This window comes from Theobroma cacao, chromosome 3 (assembly GCF_053813885.1).
Source record: "Theobroma cacao isolate CCN51 chromosome 3, ASM5381388v1, whole genome shotgun sequence".
Taxonomy (NCBI): Eukaryota; Viridiplantae; Streptophyta; class Magnoliopsida; order Malvales; family Malvaceae; genus Theobroma; species Theobroma cacao.
The window spans coordinates 37,563,188-37,586,994 of record NC_142641.1 but is presented as its reverse complement, the minus strand read 5'-3'; the positions used below and the strand labels follow the sequence as shown (position 1 = coordinate 37,586,994).

Below are 23,807 nucleotides of genomic sequence, written 5' to 3'. Positions count from 1 at the left end.
CTCACTTTCTCTCCTCACTCATTTTTTTTTTTAACTTTTGGGTCGTTGCATGTGTATTAATGTAGAAATCACTTAGAGAAGCATTTGCAGCAAGTGAACTGAGAGTAGTGTTTACATTTTGCCCATAAATTCTCCTGGTAGTGTGATTACCGGTGCTGTCTCCGAAGAAATAACTATCTTGATTAGCTACGGAGGCATAGATAGAATAGTAGATTATTACTTGCTTAATATCTAAGTTCAAAAGAGTATATTTAATTGTCAATTTGTTATTGTTAAAATCAAACTTTGAGCCCAACTACTGTTATATGATGTAAAGAGCTTAAGAGCTCTCTTTTAAGGCAAACACAAAGCATTACAATGAGAAGAAAATTGTTCCAAGAGTTGCTCTGATGTAACATGCCTCGTAAGAATTTTCTTTGCGAGCATATTTGCTGTAGTGCTCGTACTATCGCCGAATTTGCACGGCTATTTTACAAAAAATGTTAGCATTAAAGCAAACTGTTTGTGCTTTAGACGATGATTTGGGCTAAAAGTCCAAAAAGTTACGAGCTTCACACAAACATTAAGCAGTATTCTACAGGGCATTAGATATAGACTAAAGATTAAAGTTACAAATAAAAAAAAAAACCTACATTAATATGCATGCAATGACTTAAAAAAAAATTGAGTGAAAAGAGGAAGTGAGATCAAAGTCATAAAAGAAACCAAAATACATTCGAATCTTTTTGTCAGATTAAACAAACAAAAATAAAAAAATTATAAAAGAAAAGTCCTTATCGTCTTTGTATAAAAAATTAATTGAAAATGTAACTCCGTTAACTCTTTAAAAACAAAAGTAAAACATAATGTTTTATGTGAAAAAATAACGACCTCAGCATGATATGTGAGAAATGTCATACTACAAAGAGTTTATGTGAAATTTATCCTAATAAATATTCTTATTCTATTTCTACCTGAATTTATTATCACATAATATTTATTTCATTTTCTTTTACTCCATTTCGTGAAGCAAATATGCTGTAATGAATCAAATTGTAAGTCCTATATGAAATTTCTTATACATCTAAGGGTTAATTAATTGGATACGAGAAAGAAGGAAAAATATAAAGAGTGCTTTTATTTGAGAGCAAAGCATAAATAGAAAAAAATATGAACAAATATAATTAAACTGTCACTGTGCTTGCTTGATAAAATAAATGTACATATAAACTAGAAACAATAGGCCAATTGACTAATAAAAATTATAAAATTTTAGAAATTGATTACTTAATCCTTAATTGACATGAATAAAATATCAATAGGGTGGTTGCAATCAAATTATTAGATTTTTTAAATATATAAAAATAAAATTTTAAAATTTATTGTAACACATAATTTTTAGATTATAAATTTTCTTAATGTCTTCTTTCGATTGAATTTGTAAAATGCTAAAATTAACTACAGTTTGGTAATAAAGAAACATCATGAGGTACAGATTAAATATTTATTTTGATTCATCACTCTTTACTTTTTCATTTTAATGAACACCTTTTTTTTTAGATTAATATCTAGTTAACACTCTTTACTCTTTAAAAAAAAAAGAAAATTTTGAAAAATATATACACAATAAATGAAATGAAGTATTCAACGGTAAGCCGAAGTGACGTGAATACCAAGCTACCAAAAAAACCCGGTTGGGACTTCCGAGTCCAATAGAATATATGCCTCTCGTCTCTCGTCTCTTCAGAGTCTTAACCAAGCACGACTCGGCGAAAACGCCACTCAGTTTCTACTACCTCCTGCAATTCTTCTGCTCCTAACACACTCTCACTTCCCATTTCCGAAAAAGAACCAAGAAATCTAACAAAAGAAAAACCCTAATTCTCGTGATTAATTATCACCGGAAACGATCCTTGAAGAAATGCTACCATTTTCGTCGCTGCTTTCTAGCCATATTCGGTTCTTGCTACGGAGTCTAGACGACTCCAATTTCAGTCAGGTTCTTCGCAAGCTCCGTCAGGTATGCCTCCACATCTCTCTCTATTTCTTTTCTTTTGTTCGCGTTTCTTCTAGAGCTATTCGTTATGGCTTGATACGAAAATGATCTCGTTCGATACGTAATAAGTTTGATCTATATGCTTGGTTTCCGTTTGTTTTTTTTTTTTTTTTTACGTATACATACGTGCTTACCGGCTTTGTTTGGTTGATTAGAAAATGGAAAAGAAGTGAGGAATAGAGTATGTTTCAATGTATTATACATATTATATTCCACGGAAAACCTAGTTTCGTCAAGATTACGTTCTTTTCCCCTATAATTTCATGTTTCTGTTGTTTTTCTTTTTCCCCCCCTTTTCTGCTTTTGTTTAGGGTTTGATACAATATAACGTGTCCATGTTGTAAAATCTTGATTTAATCATGACTTCCGCGGTTTTAGTTTGTTTACGTGCATGTGCATATTGTTGTTAATGGCTCTGTTTGGTTGTGGAGAAAATGAAAGAAGGCAAGAGCAATGCAACAAATTTAAATATCCGGATGGTTTTGTCTCAAATGCAACAATGTTGCTGGTTGGTGTGCGAGTCTTTTAAGTCATTGATCTGAATCTGAATCTGAAAAGCTTTTATCTTTTTCTTTTTTCTCTATTTGAAATCTCTTACATATTGCCAAAAGGTTGACTAATTGTTAGTTGGTTGAAGGAGATTTCGATAGCATAGAAAGTTAGAAACTGTAAGGACATTTGATCACATTTTAAGCGGATCTTTGGAATAATTAATTGTATCCTTGATTGGGCAAGAAAGGACAGAAAAGGATTGGCCATGAAATTTAAGATACTTATGTTGTGGTGTCATATATGTAGATCTTTATAAGTTTTCAAATGAAATCTATTAGAGGTCATTTTCATTTCAAAAAAAAGCTAATTGGTTTATGTAGTTTCTGGGAAATATTCAAGCATCCTACAAAAACAAATGAAAAGAGAAAAAATATTTGCATGCGCAATACAAGCTTTGCACCTCAAAAAAGAGGGAAAAACAATTACTTAATTTTCTATTTTTCTTAAGAGAGGGGGACTTGATGTGTCTACACTCTGCTACTTTAAGTTATTAATAACGGGGATTTATTTCTTATATTCATACAGTTGATTTTGTCAATTTATGTGATCCCTATGTTTAATTAGTAGAATGATGTAATTTTTTTTTATCAATTTATGGTTGTTTATCTTTTTGAAATAAGGAACTTTGTTACTTGTTTATTGCATATCTTTATTGGTTACTTGTGTGGCCTTTACGTTCTGGGAAGACTGTTGAATATGGGATCGAGGGAAGCATCTTGCTGGTACAGACATGCTTGGATCACATGAATCTTCTAGGGGAAGATATGCAAAAAAAGCAATATATGTTGGACCTATTTTCTGCAGTATTCAGTTGTCTATTAGACCAACCAAATTTTAGCACTGTGTTTTGTGAAGCATTCAGAAACTTGATTATCAGCAAAAAATTCCTTAGGGATTTTTGCAATGAATTGCAATTGTCAGTCTTTGAGAAAGTTGCCCTTGGTCTTGCTTTGGCAGACTCAGAGAATGCTGAGGTCAGAACTACTGGTAAGTTCATCCCTTCTCTAAGTATCCACTCCAAATATTCTTCCAAGAATGCTGCTTTTAGTACGTGATTCATTTATTTATTTTTTTTTTCAGGTCAGGACTTTAGCATTGGATTGATAGAGGAGTTATGCGGAAATCCTGCCTCTGTTGATTCTGTTGAGGAGATTCAGAATGTATGTCTGTTCTTGTATCAGTCAGAGGGCCTAATCAAGTATGTGGACTCCTTTATGCAAATGGTGGCTCTGAAGTATCCAAAAGAGAGGACCCCTCTTATATTAGTTCCGTGGCTCAAAGATGATGTAAAGGAGGATAGGCTTCCAAGGTATTCATAACTCCTTGAGTCTTGGTTTAGTTTTTATTCGGTAACTGATCATGTGCCTTCTATGCTAAAATTATGGAGTCAATTTCCTTGTCCCACTTTCATTTTTTGTTTTTGCTTTGAAGGAATTTGGATATGTTTCAAAGTTGCAATGAAAATGACTTTGATTTCCTTCTGGTGGAGATGGAGAGTGAGACTAGCATGGCTGATATAATGAGAGAAGTTGGATATAGATGTACAACTGATTCTACACATTGCAAAGAGGTTTTGTCAAATTTCTTACCTTTGAATGAAGTTACTCTCTCTAGAATACTTAGCACTGTTGCCCGTACGTATACTGGCCTTAAGGACAGTCAACTTTCACATTCAATTTTCTGCTCTGCAATTGGTAGCAGTGCTGCATTTGATAAATCATGCCCAGGCTCTTGGAATGTGGACGTTTTGGTGGATTCAATTAAGCAACTTGTAAGTCCCGTTCAATCTTGATTTATCTTTGTTACCTTGTTCCACTATTGATTAAAAGTGAAACTATTGATTTGGAGAGTGTTATTTTGAGTTGCAGGCTCCTGGAACCAACTGGAATAGTGTTATGGAACATCTGGATCATGAGGGATTTTACATTCCTAACAGCCAAGCATTTTCAATTTTCATGTCAATTTATGCATGTGCATGTCAGGTACCATAGTTTAGCATAGTTGTTCAGTTTAAATTTATATAATGTTCTGTGCAGTTATATTGAATTATTGCAAATAAACATGCAGGATCCTTTCCCTCTTCATGCTGTATGCGGCTCTGTCTGGAAGAATGTTGATGGTCATTTATCTTTTCTAAGATATGCTGTATCAGCCCCACTTGAGATTTTTACCTTTGAACATTCTGTCAGGAAGCTAGTATGGCACATTGCTCATAAATGTCTGATCTTTTTTCTTTCCATTTCCCCTCTTACTTCATTTTTTTTTTCTTTTTGTTTTCTGTTTGGCTTAAATGTATATTCGCTTACCTGAAGGCATATGTTGAAGCGTGTGATCACCATAAGCTTCAAGCCATACAAGGAAACCATGCATGGTTATCCCTTGACCTGTTTGACGTGTTGTGTCAATTAGCTGAGAGGGGCTGTGCCAATTCCGTTCAAGCAATTATTGAGTACCCTCTCAAACACTGCCCTGAAGTATTACTCCTTGGAATTGCTCAAATTAATGTATGGTGCTTGTACTTATCTAACTAAAGTTATACATATTTTGCAATGTAGCAATTTTTGACCTTAGTGCTGATGATATAATTATGTTATTCTTGCAGACTGCTTACAACCTCCTCCAGCATGATGTTTCTTCCACCATTTTCCCCATAGTTGTTGAAAAATCTATGGGTAGCTTGATTCTTCATCTTTGGCATTCTAATTCCAAGTTTGTGGCACGTGGTTTCATGGACATGATTAAAGCTGATGAAAGCAGCATAATTGGAATGTTGGCCATTTGCCATGAACAGAAGGTAATAAAAACTCAATCTGAAGAAGGATCAATTGCTGTTAGTAATGCAACTATTGCTGTATTTTTTTTTTTCATCTATGGTTAGGATTATGTTCATGTTTCTTGTCTTTTATGGAACTTTTACTATCTTCTTCATTGTTTCCTCTTTCTAGTCTATCTAGTACTTTACCTTTGTTTTCTCTTAATATCATTTCTCTTTTGTGAATCGTTTTGATTGCTGTTTTATTAAAATCCATGGGGTAACCATGCAATAAGTCAATGCATGGCACAAAGTGGTATGCATCAAAGGATTTTTGCTATCTCTTGAAAGGAGCCTTTCTTCATTGTGGTCTGCGGTAACTTATTAAAGAAAAGAGAAGGGACAAATCATCTAATCCATGGGGATTTGAAGGGCATTGAAGTCTCAGAGAAAAAAAATAAAAACTATGAGTTCTTTGTAATAGGTTCAGCCAAGGATAAGAAAAAGAAAGTCCAAAAGTAGAGATTAAAAAGTGGTTTTATTTAAGCTTTCAGATTAATTTTTAGTTGTTGCAGCAATTTTTACTTCCCATATACCCCATAAAAGATGCAAGGACTCATCATCTCAAACAGAGGATTAGTTTTATATAGGTTTTCATTTAGTTTCTCCTTTTCATTTTAAGCATATTAATCGTTTTTAGCTAAGTTGCTAACACAAGAGAAGTTTAACAGCTTTGAAAGAATCCATGACTTATCTGTATGATTTCAGGATGTGAAATCTTATTTTCATTATGATCAGAAGTATGGTTGTATTTCTTCTTTTTGGTATTGGCTCTTGTTCTACTTTGCTATAATATGGTTTATCTATTTCTGGTGAATTTGCTGTTATGCAATGCAGATTTTATCAACTTTCTTGGAGCAAATTCCATTTTCTTTCAGTATTCGACTGGCTGCGTTTGCTTCCCAAAAAGAATACTTGTGTCTGGAGAAGTGGTTGAATGATAATCTGAATGCTAATAAAGACATTTTTGTTGAGGTTGGTCTTCTTTGTGGCGATGACAAAAGTGAAAACCATTTCTGCTGATTCAATTGAAATGCGAAGAACATAACACTCCTATTTTCGTACTGCTAATTTCAGGAATGCCTAAAGTTTTGGAAGGAGATTTCTTTAGATGCAGCAGAAGATATGTCCCCTGATTTGTTTCATTATCCTAGCACTGTTGAGAATATATATTCCAAGACAAGTTCAACTTTTCTAAAGGTTCTACAGCCTCAAAATTATATTCCTCTGTTATCTTTGGTTAATTCACCTTGTAGTGTTCTATGTGTTGCAGGTTTTTCAAGCTAATATTGAACAGATCACTTCTGACCACCTTGCTAAAGAATTGAAAAGATTGAATAGAGCTTCTATGCATTTCAAGCCTCAACTTCAGAATGTTGGAACTTCTGATTCATCAATTTCTTGTGGATATGCTAATGATATAGAGGCTGAAGCAGGTTCTTATTTGTATCAGATGTTTTCTGGTCAGATGCCTATCACTGTTATGATTCAAATGCTTTCACAATTCAAGAAATCTTCAAAGAAAAGGTTCATTATTAATTTAAGCACTAGAAACTTAATGATATTATGTCATATTGAGTATATATTAGCCTCTAGTATACTTGTTGTCAGTGCTGATAGCGTACATTGGCTTTAGTGGTGGTTTATAACTTATCATGATGTGTTTGCAAGGGTTTGTTTATTATCTTTTTCCTTTTCCTTATAAGTGGATAGGTGTTTTAGCTTTATTTTGCATAATGTTATTGTTCAGCTCTCTTTTCAATGTTTAGAATCTGTTATGTCTCATAATGGCTGGATTCTTTTGAAATGGTTTTGACAATTTGCTATGTCATTTGTTTGTGTTTAAAGCTGCTTGTTGATGGATTAATTCCAGGTTATTGGATTTTTTCAGTCTAATTCGAGGTTGACTAATACTTCTTTCGATCTGCTTGATACTGGTTACCCCAGCTAATTTGAACTAATGAAAATATATACTTTTAAAACTTATGCTTTTGCCTCGCTGATTGAAACATGTTTCAAGAACTGACTGAAAGTTTTGCTTGTTGGAATTATGCTAGTCTGAGTTGTTTTCCATATTAGTACTAGGTGTGCCTAATTTGGCATGATAGTAGAGGAAATTTCATAGAGTAAGTTATATTATTGCACACTTCATACACCTGAATAGGAAAGATAATGACTTTTGTTATTCATGGTGCATTTTGCATTACTTTAACATAACTTTTTAATTTGGAAAAATATTCAAAATAGCTCTTGCTTCAATTGACAGGGAACAATTGATTTTTGAGCATGTGATACAAAATTTATTGGATGAGTACAGGTTCTTCCCTAGGTATCCAGAAAAGCAGCTTAATATTGTCGCTATCCTTTTTGGTAAGCCTACTTTTGTTCTCATTTATATTTTACAGTCATTGTGGTTATAAGCCAACCTATTACATCTGCTAAACTAGCCTGTCTTTGTTGGCTTAGGATATTTGTGCCAATTTCCTTAAAAGGGTATCTAATGCCATTGCCTTTTGGTTTCCATGTGAAAGGCTGTGTGCTTATCAAGCGCAATTTGATTATTTGATAATAATTGAACTTCATAGTGTAGTCTCGCGTGTAGCCTGAGCTGTTGTAAAAATGGCCTGATATCTAGTTGGTTTAGTGTAGCTTTGCTAGCAATTTCTGATATTAAAACAAATTGTAAATGCCCTATTTTATCTGAAGGTATCTTTTTTGTCATGTGTTGAGCATACAATGAGGTCTTTTTTCCTTTTTAGAAAATTTACATTGGCAGGGAAGTAGTTGGTTATCAGTAAAGTCAGTTCTTTTTTCTATTAGACATAGTGCACCTCTTTGGAAAAAGCTTAGGCACTTCCATAGACTAAGTGGTAGGAGTTGTAAGAGGCATTGCTGTTCTGAATAATGTAGTGGAATAGGTGAAATATGCCTCATGCATTTACTTCAGCTTCATTATTGCAGGCACTGGGAAATAACACATTTTCATGTGAAGAGACAGTCTTAGAACATGTCAGTTGGTTAGAATTTATGAAATTGTTATTCACATGAAATTATTCTATGGGATTCTCCTGCTGATAGGCACACTGCAGCGTGCTTTAATTCTGACAAATTTGTGCCCCTGCTCCTTTATCACTTTGTGTTTTTATGCAGATTCTCGAACATCATCTTATGGCTGGCATTGTTTAGTTTGTTCACGAATGCTTGTAATTTCATTTCCATATATTGAATGCTTATATCCTCTGTTGCAGGTTCTTTAATAAAACATCGGCTTGTAACTAAACTCAGACTTGTTGTTGCTTTGAATAGTGTGCTAGATGCATTGTGTAAGCCCACAGACTCAAAGGTTAGTAGTACACTTTGCTATTCTGTTTTATCCGCAATGATTCTTTTTTTTTGTTTGACATTATAATTGGTTTTTTCTTGTAGATATTTTTGTTTGGAACCAAAGCTTTAGAGCAGTTTCTGGACCGTTTGGTTGAGTTGCCACAGTATTGCAGTCATATTTTGCAAATATCTCATTTGCATGGAACTCATCCGGAGCTTGTTGATTTTGTTGAACGTGCACTTGCTAGGATTTCGTCAAGTTCCTTGGGAAAAGATGAAGAGAACACTTACGTTCCCCATGATGGTTTTACTGCAGCTACTTCAGAAAGTTCAGAGGTGAATTCGGTTAAATTTTTTCCTTTAGTAATTCCTTGTCTTTCAGTTTTGTCGAACACCAGCTGCCCTTCTAGACTGTTTACATTAAACAATGTGTGATTGCCAAATTAACACAGAAAGTATTGTCTTTGCTTGTGTGTTTTATTTTCCCCTTTTTTGGGGCCGATTTACTTCAATGCACCCTAAAACTAAACCTTATACCAGATCCAATCAAATATAGGAATAATATGAATTACAGATTCTATGTTGAATGGCATGAGGGTGTTAGAATACATTTTGCATCTTTCAGGGAACCAGTTTGTACTTAATTCTTTATTTTGTTCTTTCTGTAACCCAAAATTTTGGGTTGTTGGGTTAATTTATTAGCGAGGTTAACAGTTACCATCATCCCTGCCTCCTTTCTCCATGTTATCAAGAGGGTTGGTTACTAGTGCAAACTTGAAGTTGTAAATTGAACCTCCCTCCTTAAATTATCCTTTTTTTAGTATACCTTTCCAAAAAGTTACATAGCACCACTGTTTCCTGATATTTAACTTTTGAAAGAGGCTGGGCTTTCTTTCTAGTTATCTTCTGGAACAGGGTATCCTCATGCATTTTGGTAACAGTGATTATATTAATCTCTTGATTGTATATTGTTAAGTATCCAACCTAAAACCAATTGGAATTAGGTGGAGAAATGCCAATTGGCTATAGGTAGAGGCTAGAGAGGCCTAACTTGTGAATGTAAGGACATAACAAACCCCAAAGATAGTTGATGTTAACACATATGAATTTAGATAAATAAGCAACACTAATATCTACCTATCCTGATATCTTTTTATCATGTTATACCTCTCCTTGTGCCTCATAATATTTTAATTTTTTCTTGAAATTGCTTAACAGTGATGTGTTTCTGTAGTCTTTCAATGAAAACATGTCATTATTGACCAATTCCATTGGTAAAGTAATTGAAAACTAGGTTGGAGAGCTTAAGTTCTTTAGGACATCTGAATACTTGTCTTGTGGGAACAGTTCACTCACCTTCACTGCAGATGCAACAGAGATATGAAGAAGTTCTAGGTGATAGAATCAAGACATCTATGACTTCAAGCATTTGCATGAAACCAGATTTACCTCAATCCGTCCACCCTTCAAGTGGCTTCGTGAATGATGTAGCTAGCTGTCAGAATGTATTTTCTTTTCCAATATCAATCTGCTAGTTTTTATAGTAATATAAAATCCATCTCCTTCATCAATCTTCAAATTTCTTCAAACTGTTCTTTTCTGTGGCTGATTACTTCTGGTCCATGCAGACTGTGTCATCACAAAAGGCAATGGCAGTTACACCCAATGCTTCTGATTTTCTTCATTCTTCTAGGAGAGTTACTTCAACTAGTAAGTATATCTACCTTATTTAACATCTGATTGCTTTAAGTTCATGGGTGAAAAATCATCCTCTGGATGAATCCACTTTACTGCGTTGTAATTTTTTTTTTAAACCATTACATATCTGTTAGCTTTCTTTAAACAACAACATTCATATGGTACAGGGTTTGGTTCTGCTCTAAATATTGAAACACTTATTGCAGCAGATGAGAAGAGGAATACTCCTCTCAAGGTATCTTTCTCTCTATACATGTACATGTTCATGTATACGTACTTTCACATTGAACGTTATTACCCATCTCTATATATATTTACATGATCATTTTTCCTTTTTGTGGGACAAGAGAAAATTTTGTTTATATTAATTTCAATAAAAGGGATCTTTTTCCAGTCAGATTGCAAACTATGACTTTTTTTTTTTGGTTTTAAATTTACTTTTTATGTTATAAATTTTGCATTAGGGAATCTTTTCATCTATCCTCTCCCTTTACTGGAGTCATTTTTATGTGCAAAAAGAGCATGCTATTTTATTTATTTTTCTGTTACATATTACTCTACAGGTTCCATGGATTTTGGAATTTTTAATATTTTATTTATTTTGTTTTTGACAGACTCCTGCATCCAATGTTCAGGATAAGATATTTTTCATGATTAATAATATTTCCTCATCAAATGTTGATGCTAAAGTGAAGAAATTTACTGAGATTCTTAATGAGCAATATTATCCATGGTTTGCCCAGTACATGGTGATGAGAAGGTAAGATTGAGTTCTGCCTGAGAGCTTCTGGCACATTATAATTTATATATATTTGGTGTGGATGTACCAACTGCTGTTTGAGTTTTCGCTAAATAATTAACTATTTATTTACTTCCTATCATCCTATATCTTGTCGTCAAACTCTCGTCAGAGCAAGCATCGAGCCGAATTTTCATGACTTGTACTTGGAGTTTCTGAAGAAAGTCAATTCAAAAATATTGAATGAAGAGATTGTCAAGGCTGCATATGATAATTGCAAGGTTATGTGCTAGAAATCTTTAATTTTCTGGATTTAGTTGCGATCTTGAGTTGTACTGGTTGTAATACAAAGAAACATATCTCAGGTTATTTTGAGATCTGAGCATATAAGGTCAAGCTCAGAAGAGCGTTCCTTGCTGAAAAATTTAGGTAGTTGGCTTGGGAAGTTCACTGTTGGCAGAAATCAAGTACTAAGGGCCCGAGAAATAGATCCCAAAGCTTTAATAATAGAGGTAACCATTCAAATGAATTCTTCTGTTGTCATCCTGTATGATTAACTTTTCTGTCCAATATTAAGTTTCTTTTATCATTCAGCTTCATCATTATCTTGCTTGGCTTTGTCCAGGCATATGAGAGGGGCTTGATGATAGCTGTGATTCCATTTACCTCAAAGGTATTAGTTTTTCAGTTACATAATGTGATTTCCACTATCTTAATTTGCTACTTTGATATTTTACCAGCTCAGTTTTGCTGCAGATATTGGAACCATGCCGAAGTAGTCGTGCTTACAAGCCTCCAAATCCTTGGACTATGGCAATTCTTGGTTTACTTGCAGAGATCTATGCATTGCCAAATCTAAAAATGAATCTCAAATTCGATATTGAGGTCTACTATTGATGTTCTTCTTTGAAATATTTACCTAGTCTGAACCTGTGAATATGATTTTCTCACTTTTTCTTACTATATCCCTCCCATTTGTAGGTTCTATTTAAGAACCTTGGTGTAGATATGAAGAAAGCTAACCCAACATCTCTTCTGAAAAATCGTCTTCGTAAAGTAGAAGGAAATCCTGATTTTTCCAAAAAAGATGTTGGGGCATCTCAGCCGCCAGTGGTTACTGGAATTAACTCTGAAATCAAGTCTACACTGAATAAAGTTTATCTACAGCATGAGATAGTCAATACATCTCATTCTGACGACCAATTAGAGGTATTGTCCCTTTTGTTAGGTTTAATACTTTATTATTAGCTGATTACTCATGATCAGTAATGTTTGTCTCTATTGTTTGATATTGAACTTGTCTTGTAGCATTGGTATCCTGCTTGGCTTCTTTTTGCATTTGGTCCAATAGCAGAAGATGAAAATTTGTGGCTTTAGTGTTTGATGCTGCACTTGTTTTTTGGCATTAGTATCGTGATCAGCTTCCTTCTAGCCAAGGCCTTTCCCAAGTTGTTTCATCCCAGTCTCTAGATTTTGTATTGCTACATTCAAATGTAACATATTGGAAGAATTTCAGTTCATTTTGCTTTACTAATAATATACTGTCCATGGTTTGTGCAGCTGGCTTCACGAATCGCAGATATTGGAAGTCAAATTATTTTCAATGAAGAACTCAGCACTTTGGGCTTGCATCATTTGCTAAGGTTAACTTTTTCAACATTTTCATATTTATAATTTAATTAAAGTGTCCAGTGTGCTTAACTCCGCATATGTATTTTAGAGTTGTCCCTATTGCTATGGAGAGGGCTATCAAAGAACTCCTGTCTCTGGTGGTTCAGCGCATTGTTCTCATAGCAATCCAGACAACAAAGGAAGTTGTTCTAAAGGTTAGGACTGTTCTTTTTTCTTGTATGCACTGACTTCTTCTCTGGCTACTATTTTATAGTAACTTTTTGCTTCCTTTATGTGTAATCAACCTTAGGACTATGCTATGGAATCAGATGAAACCTGCATATATGAGGCTGCGCATTCAATGGTAGCTAGTCTGGCTGGAAGTCTAGCTCATGTGACATGCAAGGTTTTATATTTGATCTTCAAATTTCTTGGCTTCGTTGGCATGCACTTTAAGCTTGACTATCTCGCCGTTAATAGGCAAATTTAATTTTTTTTTCTTTTAATGCTCAAACCTTAATGGTCAAACCTTGGTTCCTATTGCTAGGAAACTCTTCGTACTTCAATATCACGTCAACTAAGGGATTCATTTCAGGGTTTGAATGCTCCCAATGAACATCTTGAACAAGCTGTTGCTCTTGTTATCAATGATAACCTTGATTTGGGGTGTGCAGTAATTGAACATGCTGCAGTTCAGAAGGTATGTTTGCTTCCAACTTTCTCAATTATGCATATATAATTAAGTTGTGCTCTATATACTAATTGTTATTTGAACCATTATTCTTAAGTTATATCTGTTATTAAATGCTGCCCTACCTATCTCTTCAACACAGATGCAGTCGCAAACAATTCTGTTTGTATTGATTATCAATTTATTGCTTCAACAATTTCAGCAATGATCCATGTTACATAGTTTGTTATAAATATATTTGTTTTTTATTATTATGGACAGAAAACATGAGAATCAAAGATTGTGGGGCATGAAAGATGTAGAATATGTATGCTTGACTGGTTAATCAATGAGCTAAAATATGGGGGAAACTCTGAAAATTTATTATTAGATAGGTTATCAGAAAATGAAGGTTTTCTATTTGGGTCTTTGTTTTGCCTCTCATAGTGGGTGATGACAAGCCCTTGGCTGAAATTAGAACGGGATTCTTGAAGTTTTGATGATGTTATTCCTGCAGATTCTTGAGTATTTAGTTTCCAAACCCTTCTTCAATATTGTTATTATTGCATTTTTTCTTCATTTTATGGTTTTAAGTTCCTCCTGTATGCTTCTTGCACCTCTGGGTTGTTCTTGGGTTTGGCACTTTTCTTTCAATTTAATTCTTGTACCTTTTGTATTTCCACTTCCACCCAAAAATCAGTATAATTGTTCTTTGCTGAATACATTGCTAAGCAACAGGTTTTGGAAAGTCGATATTTCATTTGGATGATCATTCTAAAAGGAAATCAAATAGCATATAGCATTGGTGATTTCTTATTGTGTATTTGGTGCCATATCAGGCATTACAAACCATCGACTGTGAAATTACTCAGCAACTTTCTGTAAGAAGGAAGCCTAGAGAGGGTATTGATCCTTCATATTATGATGCAAACATTAATGCACAAGGTCCTATGACTGTTACAACAGAGTCCCCACTCCTCAGACCAGGGCACATATCGCACTCACAACAGCAAGTATATGAGGTAGTGATTTCTGGATTCGTGGATGATGAGTGATTGGGATTATGTTCAATCATGTCAGATTTGTATTATCTTATTCTTTCTCTCCTATAGGAGTTTGTTCATGTCTTCTGGAAAAATCAAGCTGGTCAGAACTCAAATGTGGTGCATGCTTCATCTGCTGCTCCAGGACAGCTTAACCGAGGCTCGTGCTTATCTGGGATGGATGGAGTTAATTATCCCTTGGATCTCATTTCTGAGGAGATTGACGCTAACCGGCCTGTTGCAAACCAAAGTTCCCTCAGTTCTTTGTCCCCAACTGCTGCTGCCTCTGAAGTGCATTCTGAGGAGGTGTCCTATGCCAGAAAAGTTAGAACTGTTTGTTATATATAGATATTTACTAGCCTCTTTTACAAGTAATGATGATAACAGTGATAACTATACTTGATTTGTTAAAGGAATTGAGAGCTACTGCAGAATCATTGCCTACAACTCCCATTGATCAACTGGGAAGTGGAATCTTGGAACCCTCATTATCTATGTCAGATGTACTGGAAAAATATCAAATAATTTCCCAGAAGGTAATTAATGTCTTTACAAATTATATCTCCCCTCTAATGTAGCTCTTTAATTAATTATATGCACAGGAATGTTTTGCATCAGACTAAGCTTCTGCAATTTCTGAGTAATTATCTTCCATCTATATTTTGGAGTTTTGTTCATCATAATGACTCGCTTCTATTCTTAATATGCATTATTTTTCTTCCTTCACACTATTTTTTCTGGGCTTCATTTAATGGTTCCTTTATTACTTCTTGTTTGGTTCTTGATTTCCTAAGAATTTAATAATTATATGAAGCTTGTGTATTGCAGTTGGAGATTTTGTTGACTAAAGAGTCTGTAGAGGAAGAGATTGATGTTAGTTTTTCTAACCTTCCCACTTGTATTTGAACATGTTTTTCAAAAGAATAACCTTTACAGGATTGTTTTCTAACTTCATGTTAATTTGGATGAATATGCATGTTCAGAGAGTTGTTTTCCAGATTCCAAAGATCATACTTAAATGTGTTAGTCGAGATGAGGCAGCCCTTGCAATTGCTCAGAAGGTGTGTCATGTTTATTTCTTGGAATTCTTTTATTTTTCTTCTCCTGTTCATTCCATGATATATTCTTGTGACAGGTTTTCAAAAGTTTATATGAGAAAGCTTCAAGCAGTTCGCATGTCGGTTTACATATTTCAATTCTGGCTGCTATTCGTGATGTTTGCAAGCTTGTTGTCAAGGAGGTTACTAGTTGGGTATGTTGCTGTAGATTATTTTCCCAGGTCATGTGTTGAAATTTTCGTTTATCATGCATGGTATTGATGTATTTTTGTTGTTTTTTAGCTGTTTGATTGCTTTGAGTATTGTAAATAGATTACTTTTTCATGTTTGAGTTAAAGGCATAAAAGGGCAGGACTCTTGACTGGGGCTTTTTATGTAAGCAGTTATGTAGATCTGCACTTGAAAAGACTGCTCCATAAGGAAGGTAATGGCAGTAATATTTAAATGGGCCAGGTTGATAGATGATCTGTAATACCAGAAACAGTATTGTGTTAGTTTATAGATGCCATATAAAGAATTAGCTGGGGTGATGTGGCAACAAAATTGAGTATTCAGGGTAAAAAATGAGGGTTCTCTTTTGGGACAATATTATGGCTCTGATCTTTTCATGATAGCAGTGGATAGTCAAGTAGTTAAATATGATGGGTGAAACAGGGAACTTGTTTGGAGATTTGGTTATGGTGAGCTTTTTGTGACTGGGAACTGGATTTCATTAGTGTTCAGGAAATGCTGTGTGGGACATGTTGTTCTGATGGAAGGATGAATGATTGGATTAAATCCTATGACAAAACATTGCAGTGAAAACTCTCTGCTGAGACTTCAATAAGCAAATTGTGGTTTTTTTGGATGGAGAACTACTTCTTCCATGTCTGAACATATTGATTTTCTGTTGGAGTTCTCAATCTATGCCTTTCCCCTTCTTTTCTTTTTGCAGTTCTTTCCTCACTTCTTTTGTGCCCTTTTCTTGCTTTTTCTCGTAAAAGTAAAGATTGAAAGAAAGTCTGCTTGGCCAGAAAGGTAAAAACAGCAAAATTGTATTGATTATGTTCTAACTAGCTGACTATTTCATGCATGAAAATGCTGTGTCTCCAATTTTGTGCTAAGACACATTCAATGTCTTAACACCTTGAAAATGTTTTAGATCATCGTGTTTTAAGTACATTCAGGAATGTGATATGTAGCAAACCATGCATATCCCAGCAGGGTTGTGGTGGGGAAAGGGATAAGCATATATGTAATTTTAGTGCCCTTCAAAAAAAAAGATTGTAATTTTAGTATGGTTGGCCTTGTCCGTTGAGAAGCTTATGATATTTTACTAAGCTTTTATTGCTATCTGATAAAACTTAAATATGTCTTTTAAATTTTAATGCACCTTTCCAGTTTCTAACTTCCTGAAATCATTTTTTTAAGGTGATTTATTCGGATGAGGATAGGAAGTTCAATACGAATATAATTGTTGGCCTTATGCACAAGGGTTTGCTTAATCTTGCTGAATACAACAAGCATATGGCAAAGCTCATTGATGCTGGAAAGAATAGTATGTATTATAGATACTGCTCTCTGAACAAAGCTGTGTTTTCTTGTGATCTTTTGATTAAGCTGCTAATAACGAATGAACTGCAGAAACTGCAACAGAGTTTGCAATTTCTCTCCTCGAAACCTTGTTGATTCAGGAATCAAGTCTAACTTTGTCAGAACTTCCCAATCTTATTAATTCCTTGGCGAAGGTTTGAATTTGTTCATTTTTTCAACGGTTCTTTTTTTTTTTTCTGTTTTTTATTATACAATTAAGCATTCGTACCAAACTGCAGCTTGCAGCAAGACCTGGATCTCCTGAATCATTAAAAAAATTGCTTGAGATTGCAAAGAATCCTCCAGAAAGTGCTTCAAGCCCTTCTGGTAATACTGTTGGCAAGGAGGACAGGACCAAGCATGCTAGAGGAAAAAAGGTAGCTGGATATATCGGTAGTTTATTTACTGATAGAGGCATGAGCTTTTTCTGGGATATTTCCACTTTTTAATTAATGAATTTACTTAAAACAGAACTCTGATTATTCCATGACAAGTAGGGATGGCAATGTCAATACTGAATCTGTATCAGCAGATCTTGCTACTTTTTATGACCAGGTACATGAATTTGGTATAAATTTATATGTGAACCACGGATAAATTTCTTTGATAATGCAGAGTTTTCCTGCTTGCGTATTTTTCTGTTTGGGTTGTATCAAAGAAATTCAGAAGTATCTGAAGATATACTTTCATGCCAAATTAAAGAGCAGAAGATTCAATTGTATTCTATTCTGTCATATTAACTTCTTATCTCTTTCATTTGGTTTAAAACATTCGTGAACTATATAAGAAAATGAAGAGAGAATTAGGAGTTATTAATAAGTTGCTTTTTCTTTTTTGTAATATAGAAAAAGTAGAAGCAAGAGTTGAGTATTAAGAGTATGAGGTCAACTGATATGTTGATAATGAATATGTTCCTTTAATTAATTCTAGTTTTTTTTTTCTTTTTGTAAATTTTTAGCTAAGTTTGTTCACCTACTCAGTGATGACCAACTCAGCTAGTGGTTTCGTATGTTAGTATAGCGTAATCTAGAATGTACTTTCTTTGAGAGATTTACCTGATATTCTCTTCCCTTTGTTTACTTTTATGCTGTTGTGGACTTATCTTTCTACTGTTTGTATTATGGTTTGGTTGGATATGTGTCTATTTTGATTTGCTCCTTCAATTGTCTTCTCTTTGCTCCTACCAAGTATCTATTGTGTATTTGGCATATTCAATTACATAATCCCACTTTCAGTTCTCCATCTCATTCAAGTTGCTTTAGTCCTGAAAATAACACCCTCTTAGTTTCGTCCACCTCATGCATAATCAATCATAAATACTGAAAAAAAAAAAAGCACTCTTATGAACTTCACCCTCAACCCCCCCCCCCCCCCCCCCCCCCCCCCCCCCCCCTCCCTCTTCCCCCCTTCAATTTTGCTGAAGTGCTTGCAACCTTACAAGTAGGACCATGATAAAGTACAAATCTTAGAGTCAATAGAAATAGGTTGCAATTGCCAAAATAATCTTAAAGACCACGAACAATCCTAATTTTTTATTTGTTAAAGCATCTAAATATTTTTGGGATGATAATTCCTGAAATGCGAACAGAGATTAAAGTGACCTTGAAATCTCACCTAATATATTTAACATCGTTTGCTCTTCTATCTTAATATTTAGATTGGTTTTATTAGTGTTACATTCTGTGTTTTTCCTTTTCTGCAATATCTGATCTCAACATCCATCAGACCCCATTTACCACATTCCCTGTTTGGGACAGGTCTAGGGAATCAATGTCATTCTGAGAGTGGTGCCAGAAATGGGCATCCCTCTGTCCATGTTTTTTGTTGGCCACCCAGAAAAAACAGAAGGTTAAATTTTTGTGCTTTTTCTTTTGTTTCAAGCTACAGGTTTCTGTGCTGTTCACTGAATGGTACCAAACATATATACTTCCTGGTGCAAATGATGCAGCTTGTGCATATTTTGTCTCAAAATTGCAGCAAAATGGATTTCTAAACGGTGGTGATGTGTCAGATCGTTTTTTTCGATTTCTCATGGTAACATCTCTTTACTTTTGGAATCCTTTTACCCACAAAAAGGGCACTGAATTTTAGAAATTGTTAATAGAGGTTATGTATTAATTTGTTTTTTTTATATATATTTTTTCAGGGGCACTCTGTTGCCCATTGTCTCTCTTCTGAGAGAATTGGTTCTAGTTTGTCATTGCAGTCTCCTCAAACTGCACAGGATCTCTCATTTCTTGCAGTTGATGCGTATGCAAGGCTTGTCGTTGTGATTCTGAAGGTATCATCATGTTTTTAGAAAAATTCTTTAAGTAGTGTATCTGGTTAGCTTGTGTCGTGCATCCACCAACCTCTTTTAATGGTTTGCTTTCCTACTGCAGTATCATGCAACGGAGCATCTTTTGTCAAAGGTTTGCCTTGGATTTTTCTGTGTTTTTCGTTCTATTTTCTGGGGACATCAATTAAACAATTTCATTTGTGACAATGGGGCAGATTTTTCAATTGACTGTTAAGGTGATTAAGAGGAATGCTGAGGAGAAGAAGGCATCTTTTAACCCAAGGCCATATTTCAGGCTGTTTGTTAACTGGCTTTTTGACCTTGTTTCACCATATGCGGTCTTAGATGCTGCCAACTTTCAGGTATGTTTTTCTCTGTATTTGTCTTATTGATCTATTCTTGTATCTTTTTGCGCACTGACATAGATAGGATATTTTCCAGGTTTTGATTGCTTTTGCAGAGACTTTCCATGCATTTCAGCCTCTTAAAGTTCCTGCTTTCAGGTTAGCATGCTAAGCATTTTAATTGTACTTGTTTTAACATTGTGTTCCATGACATTTAAGGTGCAAAAAAGTGAAAAAAAAATTTATTAGAGATTAAAATGAGAATACCCGGTTTCACTTCTGAATTGCCTTTTAGCAGTGATGAGGATATTTTTATCTGAATTGTTCATATTTATTAGGATTTAATGCATCATAAATAATGGGTTTCCCTTTGTAGTCCTCGCTTCATCTTTCTGTGCGTCCAAAACGGGGGCTAATAATCTTGAGCTTAGCGTTATATATGGTAATGTGCCACTTAAATTGGTTCCCAAAATATTAGGAAAAACTAATTCATCAGTATGCCGCTGACAATAGCTATACCATTTTCGATGCTTGTTTTGTTGTATTTATTATGAAGAGACATTATTCATGGTAAGGTACAGAGAATTGTGATGGACTGGATATTACCTAGAATGAATATTATCGTGCCACTAAAAGATGGAAAGCATATTATTGTACTGAACTTTTTGGTTGATAACATCGAGTCTTTTTCATGTGTTTCATTCTCCCAACAAACTAAATATTCCAATTTTCTCATGCTTTCATTCTAAAGTGTACTGTTGTTCTGTAGCTAACAATATGAAGCTATGACAGCTTTGCATGGCTTGAGTTGATAAGTCATAAGCACTTCATGCCGAAATTGCTCACAGTCAATGCTCCAAAAGGTTGGGTTTATGGTCAGCTTCTGCTGGTTGATTTGCTCAAATTCATGGAGCCTTATTTGAGGAATGCCAAACTTGAAAAGGCGGTGCGCTTCTATACTTTGGGAATGCTCAATATGGGAGGATTTTACACTTTTCAGTTTCTATCTTTTGGCTTCATGTTTTGTGTGATCCATGCAGATTAAACATCTATACGAAGAAACGTTAAAAGTGCTGTTTGTGTTGCTGCGTGATTTCCCAGAGTTTCTGGTTAGTTATCACTTCAGCTTCTGTGACGTAATTCCTTCAAGCTGCATTCAGATGCGAAGTATTATCCTTAGTGCCTATCCATGCAATATGCAGCTGCCTGACACTTCTACACCAAACTTAAAGGTACTTTGCCTACTTTTTTTCTTAATAATTAGATTTCTCATTACATTGACTCAATAAACTTGCTGTATACTTCTCTTTGCAGATTGATTTATTGCAGGAGATGCACATACCACCATGTGTATTTTCTGAGGTTGATGCAGCCCTAGGAGCTAAGCAGATGAAAAATGATGTAGATGAGTATCTTAAGGTGATGTGGATCTCCTAGTTTCTAAATTTTATATTTTTCCTTTTTATTTTGCTTTCTTTTACAGCCCCACCCAAACCTCACCACCTTTTCTCCGTGGTGCTTGAGGAGATCTCTTGAAATTTTGTGTTTTTAATCCTTCTCATTTTATAACACAATCAAGCATTTTGATTATTCTGCAGACAGGATGGCAGGCATCTCCATTCTTATCAGAGCTGAAAGAGAAATTACTGCTGCCACAGGATGAGGCAGCACAAGCTGGGACCCAATACGATGTGCCTGTAATAAACTCCCTCGTCCTGTATGTTGGAATGCAGGTGATGTAGATGCTATAACCTATAGTTTGTGGCCTTTCACTTAAAGGTTATGATGATTTGCAAAGAGGCGGGTGAACGAGCTATGTGAAGTTAAAAAACCCTGCCTTCTTGAATCAGTTGAATTAATTGGCAGTATTTGGAGAAGGCTTTCATGTTTATCACCAAAAGCTCGTTTTCACAACCTGGGATCTTTGTTCATCTTCTATGGATTAATTGAATTATAAATGAACACATTGATGGATAGATTGGTTGGAGTTATCTGGGGCCATTTTCTGTGTCTAGTTAAAAATTATCAGTTTTCAATCAAGTTTTCTCATCATTTGTGTCTATTTACAGACCATCCAGCAATCACAGAAAAAGACCACACCTAGCCTTGCACAACAGATGACCTGCAATGATCGCATGCAATTGTATGCGATGGGTCCTGTTTTAGCTCTTTTCCAAACGTTGATAATGGACCTGGATACAGAAGGGCGCTACCTTGTCCTTAATGCGATTGCAAATCAGCTCCGCTACCCAAACAGCCACACACACCTCTATTCTTTTGTCATGCTGTACTTGTTTAATGAAGCAAAACAGGTACTTGAACATTCAATTTCACTGTCGTTGTTTGCAAGCTATTGTAACACAAATTACAACTAAAACGTGTTATAGAAAATAACGTCCTGGATACAAAGGAAAAAAAACTCGTGAACATTCGTTTTCAACCAACACAAGTTCTGCTCTAACTTGATTATATATATTGTTGCATGCAGGAAATCATTCAGGAGCAGATAACAAGAGTGTTGTTGGAGCGCTGTGTTGTTAATCCTCATCCGTGGGGTCTTCTGACCACGATTATTGAGCTCATCAAGGTATGAAAGCCGCCACTGACCACCCCTACCCCATTCTCATCATGCATTGTAGGTTTTTTTTTTTTTTTTTCCAAATTTCTTTTTTGTAGGAAAAATGGATATCATGAATTGGAATGTAGTGCATACTTTTTATTCAAAATGTGCTCATTTTGTTTCGCGCAGAATCCTCAATACAACTTCTGGAATCGAGCTTTTATCAAGTGTAACCCAGATGTGAACATTCTCTTGAAATCAATTTCAATCGAAGCACGAGTGGATTGGATCTGGCGCTTGCTGCTTCGGCGTGATATCTGACAACGTGCATTAACAGAGACGGATTGGCCCCACTGGAATTAGTATAAAAAAACCCTTTTGGTAATATTACAATGCTACCACAAGTTTTTTTTTTTTTAAAGTTTGAATATTTGCCCTCACTGGAATTTAATTACTATCTCGTTTTAAATTTGATTTGTATTAATATTAGTATATAACTATCAAACTTTGTAAGAAAATTTTACTTTCTTAAAAAATCAAGTTCCTTCAGTAATTACTTCCAAATAAATTAAAAAGAATCTACAAATAGGCAGACAGACCTTAATTTGCCATATCGTAATCTATATCAAGTCCAGATATTAAAGGAAGTAAAATCTATGTTATGATATCAATATGTCCAACAAGTACAGGATTGGTGTAGAAGAAATTGCCGGAAAATATTAGGTTTATTTGGTGATAGGCATCACATGCCTGTGCTCACAGGGACATGCATGATCCCAATTCCGCATGACTCGATATTTTCAGATCTTGACACGTGTTGTGGCGGTGCGCTGTTACAAGCCGGCTTCTTCTTTCCCTTTGGTTCTTTTTCTTGTGTAGATGAGTTTGACAGTCGAGATTGGGTGGATGAGATTGATTGACTTGGATAATATGTAAGAAGATATTTCTGCTAATTAATACTGGTAACGGTTACATTTGTATAAAACAAGATCAAAATTTACCTGGCAATATATATATATATGAAGCTATGATCGCTTCATCTACACCCATGTCTATAATAATTTAATGTATTAATTACTTGTTTACAAAATGCAGTGTAGCTAGTATATTTTGTCCAATGTCCTTATTACATGTTGAAGTGGGAGCTGGTCCATAGCTGGGGAAGCCACGGATGATTTGGGCACATGAATGGATGCGGGGGAGAATCGTTTTAGATACTCCATTTCGTTTTGGTCGGTCCAAACAGAGGATATTTATCAATTTCTTAAACGGAAGAAGAAACATCAATCTCCGATTGTCCTTCCTATTCCCCTTTGACTTCTCAATAAGTCAACTAGAGAGGCACAAAATTAAGGAAAACAAAAAAAGTAATGCTCACCACTTAGTCAACCCAATGCATTTAAAATTTCCATTGACTTGAATCCTACTTTTTAATTTATAGTTAAAATGAAATGTATATTTGACGAACTACTTAGCAAGTAAAAAATACTCAAATTTTATCTATTATATAT

The 23,807-nt window shown here is 34.8% G+C and overlaps 1 protein-coding gene across 1 annotated transcript; it reads left to right on the top strand.

Moving 5' to 3' along the window:
• The first annotated feature begins 1,741 nt into the window (after positions 1-1,741).
• Positions 1,742-22,835, top strand: LOC18605343 (uncharacterized). The gene is made up of 49 exons (XM_088804962.1): positions 1,742-1,999; positions 3,274-3,574; positions 3,668-3,896; positions 4,019-4,358; positions 4,456-4,569; positions 4,655-4,783; positions 4,900-5,091; positions 5,190-5,381; positions 6,237-6,374; positions 6,477-6,599; positions 6,673-6,926; positions 7,666-7,769; positions 8,648-8,742; positions 8,826-9,096; positions 10,071-10,228; positions 10,352-10,433; positions 10,589-10,656; positions 11,036-11,181; positions 11,333-11,441; positions 11,526-11,672; positions 11,786-11,833; positions 11,917-12,045; positions 12,142-12,369; positions 12,721-12,803; positions 12,881-12,986; positions 13,082-13,177; positions 13,319-13,471; positions 14,281-14,463; positions 14,554-14,808; positions 14,898-15,020; positions 15,313-15,357; positions 15,468-15,545; positions 15,620-15,736; positions 16,953-17,079; positions 17,166-17,269; positions 17,354-17,491; positions 17,586-17,669; positions 19,002-19,148; positions 19,261-19,395; positions 19,496-19,525; positions 19,608-19,754; positions 19,834-19,895; positions 20,529-20,682; positions 20,777-20,968; positions 21,051-21,155; positions 21,335-21,469; positions 21,806-22,048; positions 22,225-22,323; positions 22,486-22,835. The coding sequence occupies exons 1-49, from the start codon at positions 1,901-1,903 to the stop codon at positions 22,615-22,617; spliced, it is 6,969 nt and encodes a 2,322-aa protein (XP_088661088.1). The 5' UTR covers positions 1,742-1,900; the 3' UTR covers positions 22,618-22,835.
• The last annotated feature ends 972 nt before the right edge of the window (positions 22,836-23,807 follow it).

Bases quoted from the DNA above. Each gene is read 5' to 3' on its own strand.
- LOC18605343 (XM_088804962.1), top strand. From the start codon at position 1,901: ATGCTACCATTTTCGTCGCTGCTTTCTAGCCATATTCGGTTCTTGCTA. The intron at 10,434-10,588 runs GTAAGTATATCT...CATATGGTACAG, and splicing joins TAGGAGAGTTACTTCAACTA to GGTTTGGTTCTGCTCTAAAT. The intron at 22,049-22,224 runs GTACTTGAACAT...TGTTGCATGCAG, and splicing joins TGTTTAATGAAGCAAAACAG to GAAATCATTCAGGAGCAGAT.